Source organism: Rhineura floridana, chromosome 3, assembly GCF_030035675.1.
Source record: "Rhineura floridana isolate rRhiFlo1 chromosome 3, rRhiFlo1.hap2, whole genome shotgun sequence".
NCBI lineage: Eukaryota > Metazoa > Chordata > Lepidosauria > Squamata > Rhineuridae > Rhineura > Rhineura floridana.
The window spans coordinates 76,667,569-76,679,072 of record NC_084482.1 but is presented as its reverse complement, the minus strand read 5'-3'; the positions used below and the strand labels follow the sequence as shown (position 1 = coordinate 76,679,072).

At 44.5% G+C, this 11,504-nt stretch overlaps 2 protein-coding genes across 5 annotated transcripts in view; both read right to left on the bottom strand.

Moving 5' to 3' along the window:
• Positions 1 to 11,504, bottom strand: part of PTTG1 (PTTG1 regulator of sister chromatid separation, securin) — a 294,965-nt gene that overhangs the window by 242,010 nt on the left and 41,451 nt on the right. The window lies entirely within an intron of this gene.
• RNASEH2A (ribonuclease H2 subunit A) lies at positions 1,367 to 11,438 on the bottom strand. 4 transcript variants are annotated; one of them, XM_061616734.1, is made up of 9 exons: positions 10,928 to 11,438; positions 10,372 to 10,417; positions 9,333 to 9,404; positions 8,987 to 9,113; positions 7,870 to 7,957; positions 7,650 to 7,787; positions 7,266 to 7,353; positions 2,734 to 2,857; positions 1,367 to 1,779 (listed from the first exon to the last, which is right to left on the bottom strand). In XM_061616734.1, the coding sequence occupies exons 1-9, from the start codon at positions 10,949 to 10,951 to the stop codon at positions 1,641 to 1,643; spliced, it is 846 nt and encodes a 281-aa protein (XP_061472718.1). In that variant the 5' UTR covers positions 10,952 to 11,438; the 3' UTR covers positions 1,367 to 1,640. The 4 variants fall into 4 exon arrangements, with proteins under 4 accessions (XP_061472718.1, XP_061472716.1, XP_061472717.1 ...); XM_061616732.1 differs by having other exon boundaries at positions 10,278 to 10,417; positions 10,928 to 10,947; XM_061616733.1 differs by lacking the exon at positions 10,372 to 10,417.

Genomic DNA, 11,504 nt, shown 5'->3' with positions numbered 1-11,504 from the left:
TGGATGAAAAAGTGAGGAAAGAGAGAGCTCAATTAGAGAGAAGTTTTCTCTTCCTTGTGCAAGCTGTTTTATTTTTTATGCACATGGGCATTATGGTGTTAGCAATGCCAAATACTGAACATTTCTCATCAGTAAGGGCCACTAGCTTCCTTTTTCCAAACAATGAGCCATTGTTTTGTCCGTCCTAACCCTTCCTTGTTTTGGGTTGTATTATAAAAGTACTCAATAGCCTTGTTGTATGCTACTGAACAGACAACATTCTAACACTGCTAAACAGTTATATAACAAAAGTGATATGACCATAGGTCCAAAGAGCAGGAAGGAGGGTATCTCAGAAGGGATGAGCATTCTCTTAGACTGATGATGGGAGAGTGGAGAAGCAGATACGGTAATGCTGAGCTGGTTCAGAAGAGGCACTGGTAAAGAAGCATTTCTTGAGGAAGCTCTTGAAGGAAAAAGAAAGTGGCTTCACAGACAAGAGAGGAGGGACTCTTCTAAACAGGAAGCTGGATTTGGCATGGAGATGGAAGAGAGAAGATGGAGCTGATTGTCAAGGAGCATGTGCAGGACGTAGGAAATGAGATGGGGTGTAAGGAGAGCCAAGGGAGGAGACATAACTGCATGAGAGAGAGAACTTTATTACAAGAGTTTGCTAAAAGAAAGAAGTAAGACTCTCCTCCACAGAGGCTACTTCATCTCACTGTCAAGCAACAGCAGTAGCAATGTTTAGCATTTACAATGCTTTAGATTACTGAGATTGGAATAATCTTTTACGTCAACGTGGACAGCAGGTAAGTATCTCCACACTGTATGTACTGTGGCTGAAAGGCCAACTAAAAAGTTAATGACTGAAAACAGACTTTTTACAGCCAGGGATTTTCCAGGACCTTCACACTCTTGGCCGCTGCACCTGTACACTAGACTGATATTTAATGATCTGGTCCTGTCCTAAAGGTGAGAAAACCCTTCCCACCCCACCCCAATTTCATTCCAAAGCATGAGAAACAGTTACAGCTAAAGGTAGAACACTGGGCAGAATGGACTGAAGTGGATGAAACCACAAAAAATTGTTATCTGAGGCTGTATTATTGTTGGTGGTTTTACTTGAATATTAATGAAAGCTATAATTACCCCAGCCTCAAATGCACGTACATACACACATGTGGATGGGATCATGCATCATGGATGCCTCTTCCATGGCAACAACACAAAACAAATTCCATGAAAAGCCCTTTTTTCCCCTCAGCAAAAAGTCCAGGTTGGAGTGGAGAGATTTTGCCTTGCTCAGCATGGCACCATTCAGTACTTGAGATGTCAGCGTTGAACTCACAAAGAAATGTAACCCTTCGCTTGCAGACACCTCTGATTCTTTTTTGGGCTGCTTTTATTATGCACTGCTGGTAAATTTATACAAAACAAGACTGCCTGTTTTTAAATTTACTAACAAAAAAGTAGAAAACAGACATACAAAAGCCTCTGAGGCTGTTTACCAGTATCTTTCTCTTGACAGATCCACCTGTTGATGCTTCAGCTCAAATGTTCTCTTTGCATCTGCAACTCAAAGGATTTATAACCTCCGATTAAAAACAAGATTAACAAATAAGTTTCTTCCCAGCAAGAAGGGAATGATCTGCTGCCCCCTATAGGCCAGTCACTGTCTCAAGTTTTCGTTCATAAAAGAAGCGGTGGGGAGGGCGTTTGGTGGGAGTTTCTTTTCGGGCAAAGTATCTCAGCAAGGACTGTGCATTTTTCTGGGATGGGTCCTCTTCAGTGTCATCCCTGGAGAAGAAGGTAAAAGAAAGGGAGAAAGGAGGGATCTGCGTGTAGCAACCTCTCACATTCCTCTCCTCTCACACTAAACTCTATCCCCCCCCCTTTTGGGGAGTTATACTCAATTATCTAGGATTCAAGCTGCTTCTGCTTGCTACAACCACTGACCTTCCCTGCCTTCCAAGAGCTGAGATGGAAAAACAGGTGCCTTGGCATCCAGCCCATCTTCCCTCAAGTAAGATTCCCTCTTTTCAGTTAACTGGCTGCCCCTCATGTTCCTCCTATAGCATTTGGCATGCCTGCCAAGGTCACCCTGAGATGGAAAGCAGCAATGAAGCTGCCAACTCCTTGGACTCAAGCAGGGAAGCTTCTCCCTGGACTGAGCTAGGTTTCCTGGGAGTTGTGGAAATCAGCAAGGACGTTCACAGCCACCCTTTGGCATGAGCAATTCTTGTCTGAGCTCTGTGCACTACTTTGCATGGCCTGCATTGAGCAGAGCAAGGCATAGGGAAGTTAGCAGAGGAAGCCCACTTCAAAGGGGAAAATCTGGTGAGGCGGAAACCCTCTTTGCTCACAGCCAATAAATGAATTTAAGGGAAAGAGTCCCATAAACACTCAGCAGACCCATGCAGCTCCGGAAATCCCCTTCCCTGCTACTTAAATAGCATCCCAATCTCTTCAGGCTGCTCTCTTATAGCTATCCATTTTCACTGCCTCTCTTTATAATCGCTGTCAATCAAACTGTTAGAAAATACATGATACTGCAGTTCTATCTTGTAGCTGCTCAACAGCTGCCTTACCAAAAGCCTGTTGCCTTCTGCATGTGCAAAACAACCAGAAGGAAGCCCTGATATGCCTGTCTGCAGCAGCAGCTGCTGCTGTTTCCTCATATGCCCCACTGTCCTCTCAGTCTCCTATCCTAAGCTACATCCAAGATGCAACAGCTCTTCCCTGCCCACTTACCAGCAAACAGGGACAGCTTTGCTCTCCAAAATGATTTGAGCTGTGCTCCAGCTGAAGCGTACAAACTGTGGGTAGCCAAAGACAGGGTCCAGACTTTGAATGAGCCACTCCTTAGTCTTGGGATCTGGGGAAAAAAAGGATAGATGACCAAGAATCCTGGTATATTAGTACTTAGCGTTATTACTACTTTTGAGTCTTGGCATGGATTTCCAGGATCCTTTTGATTGTTCAAGAAGAACAGTAGTTGGGATAAATGACACAATAGGTGTTAGCACACCTCTTAAGTTCTGTCTCCACCCACTTCTTCACTTTCTCTGTGCGTGACATCTTACATCATCTAAACAGAAGGACATGAAATTTTGTCCTAGGGGCCAGCGCATAGCATCAACAGAACAAGAGCCAATGGTCCTGCCCAATCCAAGAGTGTGGACAGAAAGAACAGAAAATATCTGACAGCAGATGACAACCAGTGAGGAGAAAACACCCACATTGTTACTAAATAAACAATGTGTAATTCAAAGATGAGAGTTAGGAAGAATGTTAGCAAAATGTAAACATCGCTCTTAGCATTGCCCAAGTAATGCCTTAGCTTGTTATTTTGAATGAAGCACTGCACACTCAGTGTGCCTTCATAAAAACATAAGAGCAGCCCTTTTGAAATAGGCCAAAGGCCTCTCTTGTCCAACATCTTGTTTCCCACAATAGCCAACCAAATGCCTCTGAGAAGCCCACATGAAGGCAATAGGTCTCTTCTATTGTTATCCCCAGCAGTTGGTATTCAGTGGTATACAGCCTTTGAACCTGTAGGTAGGTAGGTAGGTAGGTTAGTTATTAAATTTATATCCTGCCCTTCCTCCTAGAAGGAGCCAAGGGAGGCAAACAAAAACACTAAAAGAACCCTAAAAATCTTAAAAACAGACTTTGAAATATATTAAAACAAAACATCTTTAAAAACATCTTTTTTAAAAAAGCTTTAAAAACATCTTAAAAATCAATTCCAACACAGATGCAGACTAGGATAAGGTCTCTACTTAAAAGGCTTGTTGAAAGAGGAAGGTCTTCAGTAGGTGCCAAAACAGAGATGGTACCTGTCTAATATTTAAGGAAATTCCAAAGGGTAGGTGCCACAATACTAAAAGCCCGCTTCCTATGTTGTGCAGAACAGATCACCTGATGAGATGGTGTCTGCAGAATGCTCTCACCTGCAGAGTGCAGTGATCAACTGGGTATATAAGGGGTAACATGATCTTTCAGGTATGCTGGTCCCAAGCTGTATAGGGCTTTGTACAGCCAAACCAGAACTTTGAACTTAGCCTGGCAGTTAATGGGCAGCCAGTACAATTCTTTCAGCAGCAGGGTGACACGTTGGCAATACCCTGCCTCAGTAAGCAGTTGCACCGCCGCATTTTGCACCAGCTGCAGCTTCTGGACCAACCTCAAGGGCAGCCTCACATAGAGAGCCCTTGGGCTGTGGGCGGTATATAAATCGAACAAAATAAATAAATAGAGCACATTACAGTAATCCAGCCTGGAGGTTACCAGTGCATGGACAACAGTGGTCAGGCTATCCTGGTCCAGAAACAGCTGCAGCTGTCTTGCCAGTCAAAGCTGGTAAAAGGCACTCCTAGCCACTGAGGTCACCTGGGCCTCTAGCTACAAAGATGAATCTAGAAGCACCCCCAGACTACAGACCTGCTCTTTTACAGCGAGTATGACCCCATCCAAACCAGGCAACTGACCAATTATCTGAACTCGGAAACCACCAACCTACAGTGCCTCCATCTTGCTAGGATTCAGACTGTTTATTGGCCCTCATTCAGTCCACCACTGAGTCCAGGCAGCGGTCCAGGGCTTGCACTGCCTCTCCCGATTCAGATGTGACAAAGAAATAGAGCTGGGTATCATCATTGTACTGCTGACACCTCACCCCAAATCTCCTGATGACTGCTCCCAAAGGCTTCATCAGGGACAAGATGGTACCCTGCAGCACCCCACAGCACAACTGCCAGGGAACCAAAAGACAATCACCCAATGCTATTCTCTGAAAATGACTCTCGAGATAGGATCAGAACCACTGTAAAACAATGACTCCAATACCCATCTCACCAGGTCGGCTCAGAAAGATACCATGGTCAATAGTATCAAAAGCCACTGAATAAGTAAGAATAATAGGGTCACACTCCCTCTGTCCTCCCAATAACGGTCATAGATCAGGACAACCAAGGCTGATTCAATCCTATAACCAGGCCTGAACCCAGGTCAGAATAGGTCAAGATAATCTGTTTCATCCAAAAATGCTTGCAATTGGTGTGCCACAACCCTCTCAATCACCTTCCCTAAAAAGGGAGTATTTGCAACTGAGCAGTAATTGACACAAACCAATGGGTCCAGGGTGGGCTTTTTCAGGAGTGGTCAAATCACCACCTCCTTTAGGCAGCTGGGACCATTCCCTCTCGAAAAGACTAGTTGACCACACTCTGGATCCACTTGGTCATACCCCCCCCCCAGCAAGCTTTAATAAGCCAAGAAGGGCAAGGGTGAGTGGACACATTGCTGGCTACATTGTTGCAAGTACTTTGTCCATGTCATCAGGCTGCATCAACTGAAATTTCCCAAGAAGTTGCAGCAGACGTTGCACTAGACACCTCACTGGGGACTACAGTAGATGTGGATGATACATCAAGATTGCTACAGAGGCGAGCAACTTTACTCTCAAAGTGCCTTGCAAACAATTCACAGTGGGCTTCTGAAGGGTCTAAAGCTCCATTTCCTGGAGCAGATGTCAACAGACTCCTGACAATACAAAAAAGCTCCACTGGATAGCTACTTGAGGATGTGATGGCGGCACAGAACTGGGCCTTCTTCGCTGCCCTCGCCACTACAAAGTAGGCACAGTTATGTTTTACTCATCTTTCGCCACTTGCACCCTAGCCATTGTTCAGCCTGTTTCATTGCCCTTAGTTCATTGGTGTACCAAGGTGCAAACCAGGCTCCACAATGCTGGAGAGGGCACTTGGGCAACCATGTCAAAAACCCAACACATCTCGTTGTCCCACAGCATAACAATGGTTTCAACAGGATCACCTGCTCTATCTACCTGGAACTCCCCCAGGTTGACTATATTCATCCTAAATTCTAATAGTTAACATATTCTCAGAGTGTGGAACCTTATTCAGCAAAATAGCACCATCCATGTGCAAGAGAGAGTGGAATAAGCAGGCTTGGGGGAACCCCAAGTACAAAACATCTTGGAATGGGGGAAGAACTAAAAAAAGCTCAATGAGAACTGAAAATGCTTAGTGGGCACAGAATGTTGACTTTTTTGGGGGGGAGGGGAACAAAAACCCAGGGAGGAGGGAGAAATGGAGTATCCTGCTAAAGGGCACAAGTGGCTACAACCTTGAACATTTTGTTGCAAGTCTTTTACCATGACTAGTAGCCACTTACAGATTTTCCCTCCTCCATGTTTGTCTAATCCAGAGGTTGCCAACCTTTTTGGACCAGAGGGCACATTTCTAATTTTGAGACAGTACTCAGGGCACCAGTCATAAAATAGCTGCCACAGATAGAGAGTAGTCACAGTGAAGCTTTTCCCATAACTATATTTCCATACTATAGTAGGCTTCACCTGTGGATTTCTGCCTGGCATACAGAGGTTAAAGGCAAAAAACCCTGTTTTCCCCAATAACAACCCTAAACCAAAGCATAGGCCGCCATCCTGTACCCACTTACCTGGAAGTAAGCCCCATTAAACACAAAGAGATGTACTTCTGAGTAGACATGTATACCATTGTACTGTAAGCTAACTATGAATTCTTCATGAGTTCCTGGTCTTTAGCTCCTGCAAAGCAGGAAGACATGCCTAAGCCTCTTTGTATAGGTTTCACATTTGTCTTTATTGGGGAGGGGGATTTTTTTTTTAACATTCACCAACACTTATTGTGTAGTAGTATTTGCAGAAAATAACTTCTAGGCATTACCTGATCTCAGGCAAATCCAGCACAGGACAGTTGCATCCTGGTTGCTAAGGGAAAAGGGCAAACTATACAGATTCCAGACTTTTTTAAAAAAAGACAAAAGCAGGAAAAATGCACTACAAGGTAGGGGAAAACAGCAGTTCTTTAGGATCCCAAGGATTCCTATTGCCTGGTGTTAAATAACTCATTTATCACTCACATCTCTGACTTCACTCATTGGCTAATAACACTGACCTGCAGGAGCAGCCAGGCTGGCTCATTTCATATGGGCTCCTGCTGGGAGGAAGGGCGGGATATAAATTAAATAATAAATAAATAAATAGAATATAATTCACTTAGAAGGGTATCTGCATGTTTTGCTCCATAACTTTCCTTCTAAGAGAACCAGAGACTTACTTCTTATTTTTTAAGGAAAGATTCTGAGAGATAGGTTGATGACCCCTGGTCTAATCTTTTAAAGTCACCTATGCTAGAGGCAGCTGCTATCACATCTTATAGTGGCAAATTCATGTGGCTGATTCTGTGCCCAAGCTAAGCAGAAACACTGGAATTTACCATTAGGATAGCCAGAGCCATAATCCAATTCCACGTCTTCCAGTTCCTCCACGAACTTCCAGTTCTTTACAGCTCGGTCCCTTGCCACCTGTAGAACATGAGAGATAACAACATAGGAATTGCCTTCATGCATCAGACCACCTAGCCAGGTCCAGTTCCATCTTGCCTAGCATTCTGTCTTCAATAGTGGCCAGCCAGTGGCATAATGAAAGCAGAGAATGATGTTGACAGCCTTGGCCCCAGTGTCTGGTATTCTGCTCCAGCACATGGAAGTTCCACTTAACTGATGAAGCAGTTAGAGCTTCACATTCCAATTGCACATCTCTCTAGATACCAGAGCACATAGTGAGCTGGAAACAATGAGATCCTCTGCCTGGCATTCACCTTGGCACAGATGCTGGCTGCACTGACAATAGGGAAGAGGGAGTCTGCCTTGGGCCTCACTGTAACCTCCAGGTCTGGGAATTGCTGCTTGAGCTTCTCTTGATACTTCTCTGCTGGCCCCACAGTGTCCACAAAGACCTGAAGGAGGAAGGTACCACAAGCATTACGAGATTAGATTTCTTGCCAGTTCCTACAGGCATGGGATGCTGAGCTGGCTCACCTCTGCAACCTGCACTCCAGAGTCCAATGCATGCTTGATTAATCCAATGGCTGTATCATGTGAAAGCGCATTCAGATTGTACTTTACTCTGCAAGAAAAAGGAAGCTGGGTTGATTCATGAATACAACATTGGCTCTAAGGGCCGTGCATCAGAAGAGGGCTGGTTGAAGAAAGGTGCTGTAAGTGAGAGACTGCACCCTGGGCCAGGCTGTTAATGGCAGCCAGAACAGAAAGCCACATCCCTAAGCACATTGCCAACAGCAGCTACACTATCCACACAGCAAACAGGAATTCAAATCCCACATGGCTAGTTTGTTGTGTGCCACAGCCAAAAACACAGCAACAAAATGTCCCAGCAGTAAGCATGGTTCTCCAGAATGGGCTGGCACGAAAGAAGAAACTTAGGAGAAACACAGCACTCTTGCCTCCCTTTTCGGAATAAGGTCATCTAACTTTTCTGATCAGCTCCAAGGTGGGAGTCCTCATGTTTCCAGCCCCCTTCCCTTGCTCCGCCCTCTTTATCCTGCAGCCCGTAAAGACTACACAACACATCCAATGTCAGCAGCATTTTCAATGTGCCTGGCTGAAGTAATTTTATTGAAGGCTGTTTTATCTGTCACGCCTGTTCCTGTTGTCTTTTTATTGCAGCCGTATTTTATTATTTTAGTTTTAATTATGGTAAGCCACCTTTGGTAATACATATATATTAGAAAGGCAGGGTATGAATCTTTGTAATAAATAAATGAACAAACAAATAATGAACAAATAAACAAAGATGGAAGGCAAAGTGGTCGCCAGCACCATGTACTGTGACACCACTTAGACTCTGATCCGGATGGCAATGGTACATGGGCTTTATTTTTAATCAGGCTAACAGGCAGAGTAGCCATCTTGGGGAAAAGCAATCATTCATTCATAACTGTGGTTCTAGTGCAGGGGTGGCAAACCTGTGGCCCTCCAGATGTTGCTAAACTACACCTCCCATCATGCCTGACCATTGGCCATGATAACTGGGGCAGATGGAAATTGGAACCTAATAATAGCGGAGCCCTACGCCTGTTATTGTGGCTTCTTACTCCATCTAAAAGAGAGGCTGCCTTGTTCCCACCCAGCTTACCGCCTCTGCATGCTGTTTGAAATGAAGTTGGGCGAGAGAATGTGCAGGGCCCATCCTACAAAATCCTTGGACGCATCCAGTTTCTCAAAGAGTTGTTCCCGCTGGGCCTCTGTTAGAGTTTTGGAATCTATAAAGGGGAAGCAAGGGAAAAAACAAACTCAAAGAGATGTGACCTAGGATGAGTACAAACTAGGGTGTGTTAGACACCCATTACGGGCAACACTCCTCCAGTACAGCAAGAGGCACTGCATTGTCCTTTTCTGTCCAGATTCCATCTCATGTTACAAAGCTTCACCACCATTACATTACAACCCTAGTCAAGCAATCTCTCTCTCTCTTTTTTTACCTGCTACCTTCAGGGTCTCTAGATCTCCCTGCTGTGCCGCAGGGCAGTAGCAGATTCCATAAACCATGGGACCTGGGAAGAAAACAGAAGTCAGTCCAAGCTACTCTTTCAGCCTCAGAGCTCCATCTACAATATAATACTGCAGGGCTTCCTTATAAGGTTACAACAAGATGATATATATGAAATGCTTTGAACTGTAAATACTAGCAATACTATGTATAGTTAAAATTACAGCCACAGGGAGAATCTGATCCTGCAATAATAAATCCTCCAAGAAAGACTCTCTTCCAGCCACCATCTCAGCACCTACTACTGATCTTTCTTTGATGGATGTTGATGTTGCAGCTCAGAAGAAAAGAAAAAAGCACAGGACATTTGTGGCTCTGAACAGAGTCATATTAGCACAATATTGGAATAGCAAGATTTACAAACCGGGATTGGATTATGATTTCTATTAAAAAACACAAACCAGCATGTTATAAGGTTACAGTGTCAGACTAGGACCTGGGAGAGTTAGGTTCAAATCCCCACTCAGCCATGTAGCTCACTGGGTAACCTTAGGCACTGTTTCTAAACCTATCCTACCTCACAGGGTTGTTGAAAGGAAGAGTCGTGTATGCCACCTTGAGCTTTTTGGAGAAAAGATGGTCTACATATGTAGTAATAATAATGATACAGTAATGCTCTATAATCCCTATCCAATTTGTCTTCACAATCACCCTCTGGAGTTATTATTACCATTTTTAGCAATGAGGCATTGAGCTTCACAGCAATATAGGAATTCCCAAGACCACCTGGGAAATCCACGGATCACATGACAGCACCCGAATATTACGGATTAGCACGTAATTCACCCCTCCCTGATACTTTTAGAACTAGATTCAATCCTGGGACAAAAAGCGCCCCATAGATTCCTCGCTTTCCCAGATATAAATGGGCCCGTACCCAACACTGGACCCCTGCCAGCCTCATCAATGCCCAGGCTGCAAGGCTCAGTCCGGCAAATGGCAGGCACCGCTGAGTCCAACAAATAATTCACCGAATTGTCCCGTTCGAAAGCGCTCAAATCCATATTCGCGAACGTCCTAGAAGCACCGTAAAGAAATCAACACAGGAAATGAACAGGCGGAAAGGCACCATGAACGCACGGCTTTCTGGGAATTGTAGTTTGTAAATTTTGTGTGGGACAGTGTCCACAGAACAGATGAGCAGCTCGCTATAGAATTGCGCTCCATCTTTTCTAAAAACATTGTGGGAAATCTCATCTAGTATTTAGATTATAAATTAGGATGATCAAACTAGGAAAAAGTTAGCCAAGACTCCTGGTTTCTATTCTCCGTTTTGGAAGGGCTTTATAGCGCTGCAGGAGAAACATCTGCCCCTGTTGGATCACGCCTGTCCTTGAATGAGGCTTGTATGAGGCTGTTATCTGGTCTAAAGTTCTATGCTCCGGTTGGCTGGCGACGGGTCTCGGAGTTTTTTTCTTCCTGGCCCTGATCCTGTTAGCACCTGGGACCTTCTTCATGGACACTGAGTTATGCCCCACTGCCATGAGCATATACACTGTATGTTACAAAACAAAGGTGTAAAGTTACCGGAGGACTTTGTATTAATCTCATGCAATGTTGCTCCTTTGCCTTTAACAGTTGCGCAATAGGTAGACATCGAACAATTGCTAGGAGATTCACCAGCTGGATGGCTACAGGAGGATCTCCACTGAGAAATGCGGGGGAGACACTTGTTTTCCACACGGGAACAATGAGCAGAGTGTGTAGGCAGCAACTATAAATACAGACTGGAGATACGGTTGCCACCTTTTGTTTCTGGCAAGACTTTTGTTATAACTGACAAAAATCCAATAGGTGGAGGTTGGTCACGAAGTGATGGCAAAAGATTAACCTGTTGAATGTTTGCCTCTCCTGTAGCTGTTAAAGAGTCGTCAGGAGAAAAAAGAAAGCAAGACAGCATCCTACCGTGGAGTTGTTTCGCGCATTATTAACAGAATCATATTTTGGAGCTGAATGTCTTTTGCTCCCGATCTAATTCCTTCCTTTAGAACCCAGCGGAAGAAGAGCGAACAAGGAACGGGAAAGATGCACATGTTATCATTGAGAGGTAGAATTGAATTACACCCCACCCTCCTGCAATCTAACCCCGCCCACTTCCAGCATG

Excerpts from the sequence above, each read along its gene's own strand:
- RNASEH2A (XM_061616732.1), bottom strand. The coding sequence starts at position 10,404 with ATGGATTTGAGCGCTTTCGAACGGGACAATTCGGTGAATTATTTGTTG. Across the intron at positions 7,958-8,986 it reads TCAAACAGCATGCAGAGGCG|AGTAAAGTACAATCTGAATG; the intron begins GTAAGCTGGGTG and ends TTTTTCTTGCAG. Across the intron at positions 2,858-7,265 it reads TGGCTCTGGCTATCCTAATG|ATCCCAAGACTAAGGAGTGG; the intron begins GTAAATTCCAGT and ends TTTTTTCCCCAG.